Source organism: Pituophis catenifer, unplaced genomic scaffold (assembly GCF_029215685.1).
Source record: "Pituophis catenifer annectens isolate HBS135680 unplaced genomic scaffold, rPitCat1.0.hap2 SCAF_1, whole genome shotgun sequence".
Classification (NCBI taxonomy): Eukaryota; Metazoa; Chordata; class Lepidosauria; order Squamata; family Colubridae; genus Pituophis; species Pituophis catenifer.
The window spans coordinates 264,760,633-264,781,001 of NW_027256881.1; the positions used below are offsets into that span (position 1 = coordinate 264,760,633).

Genomic DNA, 20,369 nt, shown 5'->3' on the forward strand with positions numbered 1-20,369 from the left:
ACATTTAGGGTTGTATTGTTATCAAACTGTGAGAAAATTCTTTGCACATTTATTTATTTATTTATTTATTTATTTATTTATTTATTTATTTATTTATTTATTTATTTATTTATTTATTATTTATTTATTTATTTATTTATTTATTAAATTTTTATACTGCCCCCTCTCCCGAAGGACTCGGGGCGGTGAACAGCCAGAATTAAAAACACACAATACAAATATTAAAATATATTAAAACAAAATTAAATTATCTTAGGCTTCTCCAATTTAAAACCCCGTTACCCATAAAATTCACCCAATTAAAATTTTAAAATTTTTATATTCCAAGTTCTGGTTTTCAGAATATGCATGAATATATTCCGGCCTTCAAAACTGTAAGGTAAAGGTAAAGGTTCCCTTTGCATATATGTGCTAGTCATTCCTGACTCTAGGAGGTGGTGCTCATCTCCGTTTCAAAGCCGAAGAGCCAGCACTGTTCAAAGACGTCTGTGTGGTCATGTGGCCGGCATGACTAAATGTCAAAGGCACATGGAACGCTGTTACCTTCCCACCAAAGGTGGTCCCTATTTTTCTACTTGCATTTTTACGTGCTTTCTAACTGCTAGGTTGGCAGAACAACTTAGAACTGCTGGGACAAGTAAAGGGAGCTCACCCCGTTATGCGGCACTAGGGATTCGAACCGCTGAACTGCCAACCTTTCGATCGACAAGCTCAGTGTTTTAGCCACTGAGCCACCTCTCATATACATGGGTAAAAATTAGTTCTTCCTTGTGGTAGTAGTGAAGAAAGGAAATTGGGAATAAAAATTTTATTTTCATCAAAAATGATTAAGGACTCTTGTATGCATGCTCAAGTGAAATTCAGACTTTTCCCAACTATGTTAAAAAAAAACCTATAAAATTGAAAGTTACTATGCAACAGAAAGTTGGAAAACAATTAAATACACTACAATGTCTTTGATAACATTGTAGTGTTATCCAGAAATCCATGTAGTATTCTGGTGTTCTCCAGGAATTACTTGATAAACCATTACTGATGAAAAGGACTTTGTTCATAACTGGGAATTCAGAAACAGTTGTCCAATACATTGCAGAATATCAGATTAGAAAGTTTGCTCTACACACTGACTGATAAAGAATGGAACTATTTCTCCAGGTGTATACTGCCACCTGCAGGATTATTTTCAGGTCCAGATTACAAAGAGAAACATTTTAGACAAAATAATATTTCTCTGTTAAAGACATTACAAGGACGTGTAACATCAAAGAAACAATATGATTCTACGGTTAAATTAAAAGAAGGATTGGCACATAACCCAACCAACCATTGCAATTAAACAAGTAAACCACTTTGGATAGAACAAACTTAAAATATTTGATTTCAAAAATGCTATTTATTTGTTAGTTCAGTTCAATGACATGTTTGGATGTGCTATTGAGTTTTCTTCTCATGCTTTGTTTAATTTAGACACTGTGTTTCAAGCGGCACTTTATTTATTTATTCATTTTTATTCATTAAATTTCTACACTGCCCATCTTACCTAAGTGACTCTGGATGGTTTATCACAAAATTGTCCTGCAACTCAAATTATGAAAGGAACAGGGTTTCATGGGAACACACTTCAACTGGAATTAGAGCACTCCTATGATTATTTAAATGGTTATATACAGCCAATGAGAAATATGCAATGGGATACAAAATGCAAAGAGTTTTAAAGATAAATATACTCTAAGAGATATAGTACAGAATGATGAATGTAAGGCTTCTGTACTGATAATACACATTTATTTAGACTATACAGAAATGCTTCAAATAATTAAGAAGATTCCAGCATGGCCTTATCTGAGGGCAGAAGTTTCTGATGGCACAGTTTATTCAGAGAAACAGAAAAAAGAGAATGGATACTTTAGATAAGGATGCCTAAGTGGAAGTGACAACTTAGAAGTGAAGCACAATGTTTAATTATACCGAAGCTGACAGGCGGCAGTCCACATTGTAAACTTGAATGCCTCATCATTTTCTTTATAAACCCAAGTGCCCAAGATGACATTGAAGCTATGTTCAGTTAAAGGCAAGCAAACAAGAACTCTCCTTAACACGTAAAATATGTTTAACAGTTCACATCAAAAGCACAATATTTAGACTGTCCATTATTATTACAAAATCATCAATTATAGTGACAATGAATAGAACATTAGAAACTAAGGAAGGCTACACAATATGATAACTGGTAAATTAAGTAAATCAGTGTTTTTGATTTTTACAGTACTCACTTGAACAGTGAGCAGTGATGTTTATATAAGGGATAAATGTATAGTCCACAATGAGAAGTAGGGATCAATGTATAGATCACACTGAGAACTAGCAACATTTTATTTCTAGCAAGATTTCAAGTACTAGAGATTTCAAGTTTTTCAACTGCCACTGGGCCATTTTTTGATAGGTTGTTTTAATGCTTAAAATGCTTCATAAGTTAAGATTTCAGCTTTTTTTTTTAAGGCAGTAGTCAAGTTATGGATCCTCTGTAGAGTCCCATCCAATCCACAGAGTTCCTGATCCAGGTACATAACCTTTTGTTAGATTATGTGAGAAGCTGGGAAGTTATGAATATAGATTTGTAAGAAACACATCCATTTTCAATCCCATCGCTGAAATTAAGGAGAAATTTCCTAACAGTGAGAACAATTAACCAGTGGAACAGCTTGATTTTAGAAGTTGTGGGTCATCACTGGAGGTTTTTAAAAAGAGACTGGGCAGCCATTTGTCTAAAATGGTATAGGGACTCCTGCTTGAGCAAGGGGTTGGACTAGAAGATCTCCAAGATCCCTTCCAGCTCTATTCTGATTATGATTCTTATATCAATCCCTGCTCATAGTCACTCACATCCAAATCACCTTCCGTCTTGATTAGCTCTACATGGGGCTGCACTTGAAATGTATCCAGAAGCTTCAATTGGTTCAAAATACAGGAGCCTGTATGGTTTTGTGCAGGCCTAGATGTGCATATGTGCCATCTCTCCTGAAGGAGTTCCATTGGCTGCCAATTTGCTTCTGGGGCCAATTCAAGGTGCTGAGTGTCATCTTTAAAGCCCTACATGGCTTGGGACCGCAATATCTGAAAGACCATCTTTTCCCAGTCACATTTACTCATCAGAGCAGGGAGACAGGGAACGCTACAAGGCCTTCCCCTAAGGAGGTACATCTAGCAGGACCAAGAAGAAGGGCCTTCTCCATGGTGGCTCCCTCCCTATGGAACATTATCCCAGTGGCAGGGGTGAAATCCAGCAGATTCTGACAAGTTCTGGAGAACCGATAGCAGAAATTTTGAGCAGTTCAGAGAACCGGCAAATACCACCTTCTGGCTGGCCCCAGAGTGGGGTGGGAATGGAGATTTTGCAATATCCTTCCACCGGGAATGGGGAGGGAATGGGGATTTTGCAGTATCTTTCCCCTGGAGAGGGGTGGGAATGGAGATTTTGCAATATCCTTCCTCCAGGAGTGGGGAGAGAATGGGGATCTTGCAGTATCCTTCCCCTGGAGTGAGGTGGGAATGGAGATTTTGCAGTATCCTTCCCCTGCCACCCCCACCAAGCCACACCATGCCAACCAAGCCCTGCCCACAGAATCAGTAGTAAAAAAAAAATGGATTTCACCACTGCCCTGTAGTGATAAGATTAGCTCCCACTTGGACAGTCTTTCTCAAGGCCCTGAAAACCTGGTTTTGTCAATGGGCCTGGGTAACCCAGAATGGGACAGAGCCCGTCAAGTGACTTATTTGATTGACTGATTAAACTCCTGTGAACAGGAGTTTGGGAGGTTATTGCTTTATATTGTTTTTTATATTGGGTTTTTATCTTTGTAAGTTGCCTGAAGTCATTGAGAGTGAGCTGGGCAGCCATATAAATAAATAAAAAAAAAGTACGTGTTCATTTTTATGCATGATTTTGGATCATAATTTGGATATTTCTGAAAATCATATGTTATCACATTGCATTTTTTAATGAATTTTAATTTTGTATTTTAATTTGCTTTATTGTGTAAATCACAATATTGCTTTGTGCAATAAATGCATTAAATAAATATATACTTTATACCCTTTGAAACTAGCATTATATTAAAATGTATAAAACACCAAATCGTATTTTACAGCCTTTTAACTCAAATAAAAGGACATTTTCAGTAAGCTTAATTCAACAGAGCACCTTTTAAGAATATATATAAAATCTGCATTCATAATGAGTTCTTCATTTTTATGTAACAATAGAACACAACAGCACATTTACAGCTATCAACCCTGTACTCAATGGTCCTTGAAATTAAATTTAAATCACGTGCATTCAAAATCCCTTCATCCTCTCCATGGAAAATAGGGAGTAGAAGTCAACAGGCTAATTTATTATACAAAAACACCGGAGATGCACTTGAGATGTTTACTTTTGCTGCTGCTCTTAATTAAGGATATGCTACTTCAAAGGGACCGATTTTCTGCTGCTACTTCCCTGGACTGATAGCGTTTTCCAAACAACAAAACAAAACTATATGGATGGTAGTGAGAAAAGTTATAGACTAACAAGGAATCTGCTTCAGTTATGTTGAACTGCAGCTAGCTGGTTTCAAACAGAAAAATTTATATGCAATGCATACCATTTCAATCTTCACTTTTACTTTATTTTCTAGTGACAAAATAGAGTGCACGGGTAAAGCTAAATTTAGAATTAGCAGGACTAATGGGAATGATTTCTTTTTAATCCTTTTAATGGATCTCTTAAGAACTCTAACATAAAGAAGGTTGGCTTTTCTGTTCATCTGATCGTAGCAAGTAGGCATTAATTTTAGATGCAAGTAATTATTCTCAGTAGGCGCCCCTTTTTTGTTGACAAAACACTTCTGAAATAAGTGAATGAAACTGCATGTTTTTCTCTTCAGACCATAGATGAATGTTTCGGAATGTCCAGTTGTATTGAAAAACTTTCTAGCTAAAGGCCTGAAGAATTAGTACAAAATGGATTAGACAGAACAAAACTCTATCCCAGGGGTTTTCAACCTGTGGTCCGCGGACATCTGGGGGGGAGGGGGAAGAGTGTGATGTCATCACAGGTGGTCCATCAAGGCTTGAAAAAATGTTTTGATTTAAATCTTGAGTTAAGTCTTGGGGATCCAGCCACAAAAGGTATTTAAAGGGGGTCCGTGATGAAGAAAAGGTTGAGAACCACTGGTCTATCATGTTGTGTAAGGCAATTTCCTATCATCTTATATATATATTATATTCAACTGTTGAATACCTCTCACTCCCCCTCACCAGAACATGGTCTCAAAACACACAATTATTGTTTCAGACTTTTGTTTTGAATTCAAGGGGCTATGATAATGTTGAGGGGAGAAGAATGCATCATGAAAGGCTGGAACTGAATAGCTCTTAAAATGGGCACAAAGCAGGTGTTAGCCTTCATGTGACAGTTGGAACAATTAATCAGTGGAACAACTTGCCTCCAGAAGTTGTGAATGCTCCAACACTGTTAAGTTTTTAAGAAGAGACCGGACAACCATTTGTCTGAAATGGTATAGGGTTTCCTGCCAGAGCTGGAGGTTGGACAAGAAGGCCTCCAAGGTCCATTCCAACTATTCCATTACATTCCATTCCAAAGTGGGAAAGGGCAAAAAATCAGGGAGAAGCAATTTGATGTCATTCTTCACTACAATGTTTTTATTCTTCATACAGGTAGTCCTCAACAGTTCATTTAGTGACTAGTTTCAATTGCACATAAAGTGACTTAGGACCGTTTTTCACACTTACAACTGTCGCAGCATCCTCATGATCACGTGATCAAAATTCAGATGCTTGGCAACTGACTTATATTTATGACAGTTACAGTGTCCTGGGGTCATGTGATCATCTTTTGTGACTTTCTGACAAGCAAAGTCAATAAGGAAGCCAGATTCATTTCACAACTGTGTTACTAAGTTAACAACTTCAGTGATTCACTTAATAACTGCGACAAGAAACATCGTAAAACGGGGCAAAACTCAGTTAACAAACTTCTTTTCTTAGCAACAGAAATTTTGGGTAGTCAAGGACTACCTGTATATAGCAAATCCAACCAGCTAATTTCCTCTAATATAAATTAGAAGGTAAGATTCTCTGAACTCCCAAGTTTTTGTACAATTCCAATATCTTCAGTATATCTGATACATACAGACTAACCTACATGAAAAATATATTATTCAGTTCTTAAACAATACATATATGGTAAATGTGTCATATATTTTCTTATGACAGACTTACTGAATAAGAAAAATAAGAATGGGAGAACATGTAAACTTTCCAAAAATTACACAGCACCATATCAAAAAGGTCTACTGGACAAATTAAGTTGTGTTTTAAACATGCTTGAAAATAATTAACTCTGGCTGAATTGTGTCATTTATTTACATTTAAAAAAAAAAATCTGGTCAGATTTTTATTCAGCTTTTGAGAACAGCACATGCAGCAAAACATTCGGTTCACTTACCTTTCTCACTGTTCGTTGCAAGAAGGGAAGGTGGGCTTGTGGGCTTGGATTTGTCATAGTTGTTAAAGCTCTGGCTGCGCCGATTGTTAGCACTTGCTGGGCCACGAGTTTTTATTTCGCTGCCTGCAGCTGAAATCCTCGTGGTAGGACCTGGAAGCCTGTTTTCAGAGTAAAAAAGAAATTAGTAAACAGGCTTGCTCTCCAAATGTGGATGGAGTTGGTTTAGTTCAGTTGGTTTGATATTGGTTTAATCCAATATCAAAATGGAGGAGGGCTTACCTTCTCTACAAAGACCACTGACCAAGTGAAGAGCTCCATGAAAACTCTAGTGTGTCTATGCAGTTTCCAGTGCAAAAGCTTCTCTAACTAGCTGCCTAGGCATATATGTACCTGGATCTGCTTTTTCCAACTGTAGGAAACTGATTAGTGTTTTTGTATGGGAGATTTCACATCCCTTCCAAATTGGATACTGGAGTTTGACATTGAATATCTAGGCATCAAAATGTTTAAATCTAAATGTTTGATTCTGCTGTGACCAAAACATTCTGCTTTAAAGAGTTCCGGTAGTCTTTGTGAAAAACTATAAATCTTATCTCCTTGAGATAGTGTTTCCTGCTTCTCTGTTCTAGTTATACAAATCTTCATGCATTAGGTAGAAAACCTCTTCTGCAATGAAACCCAGAGACTGTGCACATTTCTGCATCTAGATATGTAGGCTGCAACATGCCACACAGTCATTAGTGACCTGATTTCTTCTCAACCTAAGTATATGCTAATTACAAATGAAGGCTTTAATTGAAAGAATCCTTATGTAAGTTCATACCTATATAAACATTAACTAAGACATTATTATGTTGAGAGAGAGGGGGGGCAGGGGAAGAGGGGGGAGGGACATAGATGAGACAGATATAGACAGACAGCTAGAGAATTAGGTAGATAAATGATAGAGATAGATAGATAGATAGATAGATAGATAGATAGATAGATAGATAGATAGATAGATAGACAGATGATTGATGATAGACAGACAGACAGATAGACATTTTTGTCTCAAAGACCAGCTTCTAGAGTTGATATTCAGTGCTCTTCAGTGAAAATATGCAGCATAATCCTTAGCAGTTTTGCTTTGGTACAAGCCTCACTCATTTCAGTGGAACTGATTTCCAGATATGTGTATTTGTGGCTAATGTCTTAATGTTTGTGTGCTTAATGTTCATATTTTTTATCAAGTTATATAGAATCTCATCTTCATTTGGCAACAATGTATGTGCAGTACAGAAGTTTTCAGCAGTTAACACCTTTTTAACCAGAAAGCACTTTGATGTATCAGTGTTTTCAGTTATCATAATAACTAATTTCATTTTTCTTACTGAGTACGGAATGCAATGCTCTTGAGAAATAACCATAATTCCCTCTGATTAGCACATTACAAATCTTTGTTACTCCAGTAGCATTTTTATGACTCTAAAAAAGAAATGTTGACAAGATTTCCTTCCCAACAGTTTCTAGACAGTGACCAGGAAGTGGAAAGGAGAGAAAAGGGAGGCAAGAAGACAGGTCAGCCTTAGCAGATGCATGCACGTGCTTTCAAAGCTTATTAATAACATGTTCAAACACAAATCAACATCTTTAGTTCTCTACTACTTTGGATACTGAAACAGAATACGAGACTTGCTTTTTCTAAAGATGAGTTCTTCTGTTTTCAGATGCTTCTGAAGAAGAAGAAGCCAAGGTAAGCAATTAAGACAACCATTAGAGAATTGTACGTGGCAGTCATCACAAATGCACACATAAACAGCTTTAGATAAAGGAGGAGACCCAAATAAAAACTTTTAAGGGTGGAGTCAGAACAGACTTAGAAGGAAAGGAACAAAAAAAGAAGATTTTTTTTCACTTTGCATGCTTTGGTGGGGCTGGCATTGATTAGAGCGAGGGCATTCATGCAGAGCTAACATTGGAGAGAATGGATTTAATACAGAATTTATATCAATCCATATCTGCCCATTAGGTTTGCTTGGTAGCTGAGAACACTTCTCCCATATCTGCTTCTAATCATATGAAATGGAATAAACTACATAAAGTCATTCCTTCTCAAGAACCCAAACATGGACAATTTCAAAAGACAGATTTACTATGTACAGGTAGAAGCATTGTCCAGTTTGATTCAAAATATCTCCTAAAGATTTCTTCTTGCGTGGCTCCATTTCAGTTTGTTCATATCTATCTATCTATCTATCTATCTATCTATCTATCTATCTATCTATCTATCAATCATCTAATTTCTAGTCTCATATTGTGTCCAATTTGACTGTAATTGAAGAAGATATTCTGAACTTACAGACTAGAGAAATGTAATGGCGGTGAAGCAAGAGTGATGGAATGGATATTTTATTGTAAAAATCTAACAATTTTCTGCACCAAAGAGTGAATTAGGTAACTGGGAAGGAGGCAGATAAATTACAGAACAGAAGTAATATCTTGCAGTTTGTGGACAAAAAGGCATAGCATAATGGTGCATTCCAAAATACAGATTTATGGGGCATTTCTATTAAAGTTTGTCACAAGAACTTTAATCTGTGATAAATAACATAGGCATTTCTAAAGATCAGAGAAAAATAAATGGACTGAAAACCTAATTACTCATTCCCAGGCAGATTAGAAGTTTGCTATTATAAGACATCCAGAAAAAAGATGGCATGTATGCCACTGCATTCCATCACTTGACATAGGAGATATCCTCACTGCTATTTGTTAGTGTTGAGGAAACTATTAGGACTTTAAATGCATCAACAATAAAGAGTAATTAGAAAGAAAGTTAAAACAGGGGAAAGGATGTGATTAACAAATCTAGCTGTGTGGGAGGAGCTGCACATACATAAAAACTTCTATGTGTTTGGGATCCCCTGGATTTGAAAGCATGACAGCAATGCATGCATTGTGCCTTGGCAGTTCAGGTGCCCACATCGAAGAAGTTCCCAAACAAGCATATTATGTTGGGACTGGTGCTAATAATGTGCCCTATTGCATTTTAATAAGCTGAAACAAAAATATGATTCAGATTTGACATAGACTGCTGCATTACTATTATGTACTAGAAATCCTCTGAGGTCCCTCTCAACCCTATGATTCTCTGCATAGTTGTATCTCACATCTTAGCACTACTCAGTGAGAGTTACCCATCTTCAAGCTACAGTAGTAATAAATCTGGGTATATCACATTCATTATTATAACATATATCCTGATATAAAGATCAATAGAAACCAAACAGCTACTAGAATGCCTTTATTTAGAGGAAATAGTAAGAGACTAAGTAGGACACTAATCAGTCAGCTAATCAAAAGGAGTTCTCTCAGATTATTCATAATATTTGGTTTAAAATCAACAGGTAAGCATTGGTGAGGCCTGAAACATGCAGACTGGAATTGTTGCAAATGGGGTTATCCATGCTTTACATTAGAGGAAGAAACGCTAACCTAGAATTCTTTTTCTGACCGAGAGTGAATCGGATGATTTTGCTTTGAGATGAGTCCCTGGGTGATGCACTGTACAACAAGAAAGGAAAAAAAAAATATTGGAAGATGCAAGTGAGTAAAGAAGAAATATTAATATAGAAAGTCTCTGAGCTAAAAGATATGGAAAAATAATTTATCCAGATGTTTTCAAAGGAGAAAATAATGTTGCTCACCCCAGTCAAATGTCTAGACATGATACTTTACTAAAAAAAAAAAAAACCTTCTATGTACCAAAGCAATGATAGTAGAGTTTGAGCCGGCACATTTATATCACAATCAAATATTTTTTTTGCCAAACGTCACAAGTGAATTTACATTGTAAAAATAAATGGTACCCCCCCATAGGATAATATGATGAGGCAGGCCCCATATAATTGAGTACATTTTGGTGCTGATCAGAGAATTATTTTTTTAATTATTGTAATAAATACCAAATTTCACCACATGAGGGTGCCTGCAAAAGAAAGCTTCATGAAAAGGAATTGAAGGAAACCTCATCATGTAAAAAGTAAAAAAAGCAATGGCAAAATTTAATGTGTATGATCCTCATATTCTCCCTCCCTCCCTCCCTCCCTCCCTCCCTCCCTCCCTCTCTCTCTCTCTCCCTCTCTCCCCCTCTCTCCCTCCCTCCCTGGGGTGGTATTCACTTACTTTCCACTACTGGTTTGGGCAAACTGGCCTGAACCAGCTGAACACCACTTGTGCTCCCTCCCTCCCCTCCCCTCCCCTCCTCTCCCTCCCCCCCTCTCCAGGTTCATTTTGTTATTGACAAAGATAGGTATTGTGCTATGCTATGCTGAAAATAACGCTAACTATATTTCTTGTAGGCAAGTAAGCTTTTTTCTTATATGAAAAGATACGTTGAATGTTTCAGAGGGAGGTACATTTAAAAAGACTGGCCCCAGCCACTTTATTAGAAATACAAAAGCATCGGGATCCTGTTCTTTTAAGAGTCACTATTATTTTGCAGTTAAACAGTCAGGTATCCCCATGTTGTATATTTCTTTGTTTTCTGAAAAACTAATAGTTGTTTATGGGGAAGGCTTTCAATGAGGAATCAGCATGGGGCTAGCATTCTTCCTTCTTTCCTGGCAACTGCTTTAAAGCATGAAACACAACATTGGGAAATCCAATCATCTCCAGGCACTGGAAGATCCAATTACCTGACTGTGATGACAGTAGAATAAAGCATACGCAGTTGTGTAAAGAATTAAAGAAGGAATTCTCTTGTCAGTAGCCACAACCGTATTGGATTTTGCATACACTCATTCCAGCCCAATTAAGGAATACATATTTCTGGAAAGCAATTTCTGCACCTAGTCCCATGACTGGAATCCCAAGCCTATGTGGCTTTTCTGCATACAGGTCCTTCCCCTACAATTCAATCGCTAAGACTGCACAAATGGAGTCCAGTTGCAAAACAGTAATTGCATGATCAGCTGTTCAGAGTGCCAACATCCCGCAGGCCTGAAATGCAGTTCTCCCCACCCCTGCTCAATTGTTGAAAAGCTGAACAATGGGATCTAGTATATATTCTTTTGCTTTGTCACCTTACAAAATTGATCTGGTTTTCAAACCGACTGCCAGGATCAGACACCCAGGTATTATTTACAGTGTCCATGAGCACAATGGCACCGAATGCTCCTTCAGAGTGTTTGAAATACACAGAATTATTATTTTTAAAATAGAACATTCCACAGCTTTAAAAAAAATTAAAAGAACAAAGTGAAAATGGTAACAATGGCTGAAAACTTACAAGATCGCCCTAAGTCATAGAACTTTGAATGACACCTCATAAATCTCATATAATAAGAAAGAATACTTGTGCAATCTCATGTTGAGATTTTTCATCACCCTTTTAAGATTTCTTATCAGCCTGGAAAGACGTATTAGCAATTACAGGTGATCCTTATTCAACAACCACTTGTTTGGCTAATATTCAAACTTGTGACAATGCTGAACAAGTGCTACTTATATCTGGGCCTTGAAGTTCTGACCACTGCAGCATCTCCACAGTCACATGATAGCAATCCAGGCCCTTCAGAACTGGCTTTGTTTTCCAATGGTCACAGCATCTCAAGGTCACATGATAATGATTTGCGACCTTCCCTGCCAACTTCCCAAAGGGAAACCGGCAGGAAGTTGGACATTACAGTCATGTGAGGTTTGCTTCAAAATCCACACAGTCCTCACTTAATGATAGTAACTAGAACTGTGTTGCTAAGCAACATAGTCATGTGACATTCTGCTTTACAACTGCACCATTTAACAATGGAAGGTCTGGTCCCAATGACTGTTCTTAAGTGAAGACTACCTGTATATGATCTCATAAGACAGCTTGAAAAAAATGACTGATCCCTTTCTTTCTTACAAGGTGCATCTGCTATAGGTACAAATATATTGAAATAACTTGCTGTGAAACTCTTGGCATTTGGAAAAGCAATGGTTGGGGGTGGGGGGGGATGAAAAAGCCCACTCACCTGGACTGCATTTCTGGTTGTGCTTTTAACTGAAGCTGTGCTGCTTGCTGGGGATGTTGGCACTGAGTCTGAGGAGAAGCTGGCACCAGTGGTTGTGGTTGTAACTGCTGGTCAGGTAGTCCCACCTGGCTGAGGGACGGAGAGCTTGCTTGCTGGGATGAGGTGGGTGGTTGCTGGGATGGAGAGTGCTCCGAATGTTGCTTTGGGGACTGCTGTTGCTGCTGCTTATAACGCGATAGGCTAAAGAAAAGGCCCAGGATGGCCTTTAAATTCCCATTCCTGATCTCTGAAAGGCAATTTAAAAAGAAGTATTTATATCATGAAATTGCATGATGACCCAGTTGAACAAATGTTTTGCTAAATTTCAACTTTCTTTGTTCGGCTCAGGCTCCTTGGAAATCCAATTGATCAAAATAAAATTAGAGAATCCTTGCAGAAACAAAAGAATCCTCCAAAAAAATTTAATATTTTTTCCCCTTTTTAGACAGAGGGAGAAATAAATTGCTTCTCGTGGCCATGGTCCTCCAGATAACTTCAGTTTAGACTCAGGGCAAATAATTGTGTATTCAATGAAAAAGTTAAGGAAATATGTGACAAAATATTCTGGTAAGAAAAAAGCGCCATTCAAATTCTTGACTTTTTTTTTTGTTTCTTTTGACAGTTTGGTTTGGATTATTTGTTGTTCCTAATTTATAGAATATTCTGGAGAACAAATGCCCTGGCCTACTAAAACTACATCTAGGAAAGCTGCAGAATTAATATCCCCACATATACAGAAGCCAAATAAATGTGAGTATCAAGACATTGTCTCTCATCTTTGCCCACATTGTATTTATTTCAGGCAAACATGGAACTGGCAATTGGCAAGGCTTGGTGTGTCTCGGCAGCAGGAGTGGGTCAGCCAGTGTGACCTTTTCATGCATACTTTCAACATGTGAGAGGGGTCATGTAAACCTCTAATAGTCTGGGACTTGACTGTACAGGAAAATGCCATTAAGAACAAATGCAATTAAAAGCCTCAGTAACTTGATTCTTCAGAGATATTAGTAAACCTGATATCCCAAAATGGGAAAAGCAAACCATCACTGGACTTTGTTACGTGTTGGTTCCAGTGCTTCCAAAATAAGGCATAAATGGTGCTTCCAACGAACTCTACAAATGTATTTCTTCTTATCTCAGGAGATAGTCTGAGGTAATTCACCTGGCATCTTGCAATTGGACTTTGTACACAGAGGGCTCATCAAGCTTGGTCTGAATTACTTCCTCTTACTACCTCCTTCTCCCTTTTAGGGCTGTTTAAATACACAGACTCCAAGCTTCAATCCTGTGAGTGTATAACTAGTCATTTCCATTCCAACCACAAAAAAGAGTTTGAGGTTTTTTTGTTTTGTTTTTTAAGCTTAAAACAAAATACTGCCAGATGTCACGGTTTTTAAGGCACAGAGTTTCTTTTTGGTCTGGAGTTTGGAAATTTCCATGCTGTGAAGTTCCTTTGGTTGCTTCAATTTCCTTTGCCCCATTATTACATTTTAATATTTGTTTTCTCCTTGAGATGTGAAATCATTCAGCTCTCTAATGAGACAAAACGAAGACAACACAGAAAACCGACAAGGAGATGGAGCACTTGTATGTATAAACTGTGTAGGCTTTGTTCAAAAATTTCTGCAAGTACATTTGTGCCATTTTACATTTAACCCCAAACAGAACATTTTTTCCTACAAGCCAATCAACCGTGAGTCATTAGATTCTGAGAATAATACAGAGAAGTATTAATCAGGCTTTACTGGAAGTACTTGATCATTCTCAAAAATGATGAACCTCATAACCTATTCAGAGAAACACAGAAACCTGTATCTGATCATTCTAGACTAACTTGAATATAAATTTGAGAATACAGTGCTATCTGCCATGTCTGCTCATTTAATATTTCACCTTCATGCATAAATACAATATTTCTCCTTACAATCAACCAAAGAATGGAAGACAGCTAGAAAAACAGTATATTTATCTCACTGGGATTTCTCCAGTAATCAAAGAGTTAATACTCAGAGCCAAAGAATTCTGTTGGCGGCTACAAACTGGGTGCCACAACTGAAAAAAGAAAATCTGTCAGCTGGGAGGACTTTTCTGGGTTGTGAATCTTCTTCGTAAGCGTTCTGGCAGCTGACACATACAAACATACTCTCAAATTCACTCGGGCTCAAGGAGCTGTGTGAACTCAATAGTAGGGCGGCTGCTTTTGTTGTCAAGGTAACTGTGCTACGTACTCTGAAAAGAAAAACTGCATGGTTTGAGGGGAGACCCACAGCTCATGCAACCTGCCTCACAGATAAATAACCAAGAAAAAATAGTCTCACCTTGATTTCCATCTGAGATTAGTGAGAGAGATGTGAGATAGAACACACAGTGGCAGATTTAACTGCCGTTTATTTGAAAGATTTTCTTTTAAATGGATTTCCGCTTAGAAATATAATGGCAAGTGAAAGTAAAAGTTCACCTTAGAACTGAGATAAACATGCAAATGCCAGACCAATCACCTTTTGAGCATACAAAGCAGTGTGGAAAAATAAAAGTAGGGATGCTCACAACGTGATAAAAGCCAGAAAATTTTACATAGAGTATTTTGTTAAGCAGAACCAAACCAACCAAGCAAAGCAAAGCAAAGCAAAGCAAAGCGTGAATTACATTACCTGTGAAGTACAATGCATTTTTGACCTAAATTATCCATGTCAGTGTAAACAGCCATTAATTTTGTCAAGGCAAAATGGCATTGCATTTACAAAAATAAAATTAGTCTCCTACTTATACCTATTATTAAAACTGTCAGAAACAGACCTATATTAGATCCCAACAGATGTGAAAGTATTTTTTTTTTAATATGAATGAAGCAGTAACTCTTCCCTGGTACAAATAAAATGAAGAAAACAATGAAAGGACAGAAATAGAATGGAGATGGAAGAGAGTGAATTTATTCTAATTAATGTGCATTCCAATAAGTTCAGAAACCTACTTGTTTATATCCAGCAGCCTTATCCAGAAAGAAAGAATGGATGGGCCATAGCTCAGGGATATAGCACAAATTAGATATGTAAATACAGTATTCCTGTTTAATTTTAGCATCCCAAGTGGGGCTGGGAGACACTGTGTTGTGAAGTCTTAGACTACATCAGACAGTTATCCTTGGTCACCATAGAAGATAATACTGAACTGAATGGATCAAGATTTCATATGAGGCAACTATTTTTATGAATGGCTTGTTTCTTTACTGAAAAGTCCATCAGTTAACTTATCTGAGTAAAAATAAGGTAATTCAACCATTGTTTAACATATTTCTGTTGCTTTTTTCCATAAATAGTTCTTACATGGCTTTCTAGTCATTTTTTCTTATGCAATAATTTACCCCTTTTTGGCTTTTCATTGTGAAATATTCCATCTAAGAATTTTTCACATCAGCCTCTTGTATCGACCTGATCATGTGACTGTTCTCCCTAAACATTTATAAAAAAATTTTATTATCACACTGAAATTGGATTTGACCAGTATGTTCAAAATCTTTCTCTAAATCCAAACTTGAAGCTTTCAACCTAAGGTTTAGAAGAAATGACCTGAATACATAGTGTTCCTAATGTTTACTTAAATCTTCATCATGCTTTCCTCCTTTTCCCTGTGATGAATGTTGAAATTTAAATCCCTTAAGGCATGAACAGCTCGCTATTTAATATATAACACACTGATAGCGAAGATAATTAATAACTATTATGATAACAGTATATTATTATCATTGCTATGATTTGTTAGTATTAATCAGTCTAGGCCAGATTTCCTTCTATTTCATTCATTCTATTCCTGTTAAAAATCACTGCACATTTTGAATCCCAAATAAAAATTTGCAGATAGAAAATTTCCCATAGAATAATAAAATTCAATTTGAAAGTAGTCTTACCTTCTGCAGATAGTCCCTGTATGTTTATTCCTTTGGCAGCCAGGAAACTCAGGCACACGTCTATGTTTTCAATCTTAAAAGAAAAGGGATAGGGGAGGAAATATTTTTTTTAAATGTGCTGAAATTAACTTGTACTTTTGTTCAATATTAGACAAGAAACTAACTGGCTATGAAATGTTCATGTTGAGAACAGAATTCTATTTGCATAATGGATTCCTTATCTCATATATTATTCTCCTGTATTTACCAATATTGGTCTTGGAAGTTTCAACCAATCCTTTGACTAGAAATGGAGAGAACAAGGACAGTAGCAGATAGAGAAAGGGTCCCATATGCTGATAGCAATCCCTTACTAGATAGAGTCTTGGATTATTGGCTAAATATGCTGAACATTTTGTTATTATATTTGTATCTCCTTTTTAATTCCAAGGAAGTACAGTAAGCACAATGTTTCCTGAATAACATGGTTACTTGCTTACATTTTTGTGGACTGACATTTTTGGCTTAGGTTACTTATGCTGGAATAAAATCCATGTGTAAAACTTCTTGTGAGTTGCATTATCTTAACCATTACAGCTAAGGTTTTAATTTTTTTTTATAATTCTCATGATATGAGAAGAATTGCTTAGCATGCAAAGTACTTCTCCATAAACATTCCTAGCAATGCCCTAGCAGCAGCACAAGGCAAAAGCACAACTTTTCATTGTTTTATATCATCTTTGTCAAAATTAAACAATAACCTTATAATTATTTGACATGAAAATACCATTTATCTGAAATAAAACACCAAGTAAAAATTTCTAGAAGTTATAGCAGAAAAATACAAACCTGAACCAGAATCCAGAGCATGTTTAACCATACAATTAAACATTTATTTATTCCTCAATTTTTTTCTAAAAAGCAAATTATTATCTCTCAGTTTGGTTCTCTTCTAAGATGAACAGACTCAAATGAGTTATATAAAAGTTTGGCATTTCCTTCATGAAAACAGCAATAGTTTTATACCTTCCACCAAAGGGTTGATAGTTTCTACCTACTCCTCCCAGTGAACTGTGAAAGACTTACTATTTTGTTTTAGAAAGGAATAACATTTCTAATACCAGGTTTCATTAAAATGATTCACATTGTATGAAATAACTACAGCATAAAAGTAATGATCAAAAGAATGAAATAGAATTCACTCAACAGTTTTCTTTGACTGACCATCCAAACATAGCCAGAACTATAGTAATATTTTGCTTCTACCACCGTGTAAATACATGTGACTCTGAATGGTGAGGACAAGTGATGATAGGCTACAATAATATAATCCAGTCTACAGTGAAGCTCACTCACTAGAACTAGCTGTTTATCTTCCATAATACGATCATAATCGAATATAAACATAATATAAATATTATCCAAACCAGTTTCTTAAAAATCTGGAACTGAAATTCTGTTACTTTACTGAGAACTTTTTTTAAATGGGAAGATTGGAAAACATTAATTTTAGAGATATGTAACAAATGGAAAATATTTCTTATATCAAACCTGAAACAGCCATCATACATTGGAAGCTTTGCCCAACTATTTTTGTTCAACCATGATCAGGCAGAAAGAAAAGTTTGGTTCTTTTGGGTTTCAGCAAAAACAAAATATAGAGGGATCCTAGAGCAGCCATTCTCCAACCTTTCTGGCTTTGCAGACTGGTGGGTGGGGGGGATAAGAGGGGATGGTTACACACGAGCAGCCGTGTGAATGTGTGTGCACAGCTCTATTCGCACAAGTGGAGCTGCACATATGCTCATCCACCACTTCCACAGCCCAGTTCTGAATGGGCTGCAGCCCAGGATTTGGGGACCCCTGTCCTAGAGTGATTCGTACAGCGTGAGCAGGGCAAGGCTACTATGCTTCATCCCTCTCTTCCTCTACGTGGCTTGTTAACTGGCTTGTCTACCTACCATCTTCTCAACTGCCATCTGCTCCCAGGTACCATCTGTTCTCCCTCCCAGCCACTGTCACCAATGTCATAATTCATTATATTTTACAGACCATCCTCCTTGCATGTTCTCCTTCTTGTCTACCCTCAGTTACTGCTGCCACTAGTGATACCTAGGCGTGCTATTGCTTGGGAAACTCTTCAGCCATTGCTTTTCCTCAGCCTTTCTTCCCCAGCCTTTCTCTACCGAGAACAATTATACTTTAGTATAAATTTTAGTCAGAATCCTGTTTTATTCAGTGTATAAACATGCATGCATTCATATTTCAGTTCAGATCACCCCACCAACTGTTTCACACAAGAGCACTTCATACACATGATGTTTTGTGTCCTCTTTGAATACATAGCATTATTCCATAAGTCACCTTACTGCCTGGTTGCAGTCATAAAGGGCCAGCCTTTCTCCCCTAAGAGAGAGGTTCATCTACGCAGACTGCCAGGACCCTCTTCCAATACAAAACTATTGTGTTTGGTGACTATATAAACAATTGCTATGCTTCTCCTATGCTTCTTCTGTGCTATGCACAGAATCAGAACTAGATCGATCATATAGCTCAGCGGCCCCCAACCTTTGGGACACCAGGGACCGGTTTTAATGGAGAGAAGTTTCTCCTTGGACCAGAGGGAGTGTGGTTTCATGTGCTGCCTGCATCTCACGGATGGGGCATCGTTTGTTTGTGTGGCCCAGTTGCTGGCATGCTGCGGAGCGGTTCCGGTCCACGAACCGGGGGTTGGGGACCCCTGATTTAGCTGAAATCCAAAAGAATCAAACCAGATAACAAGAACCCCAATAAAATATCTCCAACAGATGGCTATCCAGTCTCTTCCTAAACTGACAAGCTTCTCTTATTCTTATGAAGTTTTTCCTAATGTTCAATCAGAATCTTCTTTTGTGTAGCCAGTTATTTCATGCTTGATACTCTAAAATGACAGGAACAGGTCTTTTCTCTCTTCTGCATAGCACCTCTCTATGTACTTTAAAAGTGTTACCAATACACTCACCCTTTCTCCATACTATTTATAGCCAGTTCCTCAGTCTCCTGATCTTTTTTATTACCTTCTTTGAAAATACAGTCACAGTTGAAGTGGGATTTTATCGGTATAAAATATAAGGGAATTGTTATTATTTCTGGTGATGTCAAAATTATATTTCGAGGTTGCATAAAACTGCATTTGACTTTTTACAAGCCATGTCACACCATTTATTCATTCTCAGCTTGTACTCAACAATTCGAAGAACTACTTGATACGTGTTATTACCAAACCAGACAATCTCCACTCTTCTCTTTTGCATTAAATTTCTATTTTCATGCTGATTTCTAATTATCATGGTATTTTTTCAAGGCAGCAGTAACAGAAGGATAGGCCCGTAGTTTCCTGAGCTCTCTCCCTTTTTCCCCCCTTCTTTTTGCAGAGAGAAACATTTGCCCCCTTTCATTCATTCTGGGGTTTTATTCCTTCAACCCACACAGGATTCAGTTTATCATGGTCCTCTTTATCATGGTTGACATGTTTTGGCCACAAGCATTCTAACTGAAATAGTACACTTTTCATTTTTACCTAGTTCTGCTGCCAGTGCAAGCTAGAATTGTATCTTGTTGAATACTGAATTATATCGCTGTTATTCTTCAAAATTATAATTTTTCACTATTATTTTTTGCACACAGTGAAGTAGCTTAACATCATGTTTTAATGCATTTTTAAAATGCCCAGGGCTCTATAAATAAGCTGAAATGACAGAGTGTCCACCTACACATGGGAAGTGATTTCAATTGGTCACCTAGAGTTTCAGATTTTATGCAAAAAAAGAAAAGAAAAAAAATCATCATTCAATATATATTTTGTTACTGGCTAAAATGACTGTATATTTTTTAAAAACTGTTTTAATAGCGAGCCTGTTTTATTAGTTTATAATATAGTGTTATAATAGCATCCTATAAAGATCTG

General features: G+C 37.0%; 1 protein-coding gene across 2 annotated transcripts in view; it reads right to left on the reverse strand.

Annotated features, from left to right (window-relative positions):
• NAV2 (neuron navigator 2) overlaps positions 1-20,369 on the reverse strand; it is a 298,412-nt gene that overhangs the window by 166,131 nt on the left and 111,912 nt on the right. The window contains exons 4-7 of one of the 2 annotated variants that reach the window (XM_070935079.1): positions 16,445-16,517; positions 12,502-12,787; positions 9,983-10,051; positions 6,509-6,666 (exon numbers count right to left, since the gene is read on the reverse strand). In XM_070935079.1, the coding sequence (XP_070791180.1) occupies positions 6,509-6,666; positions 9,983-10,051; positions 12,502-12,787; positions 16,445-16,517 (586 nt within the window). The remainder of the gene's footprint in view (positions 1-6,508; positions 6,667-9,982; positions 10,052-12,501; positions 12,788-16,444; positions 16,518-20,369) is intronic. The other variant, XM_070935086.1, reaches the window with a different exon arrangement.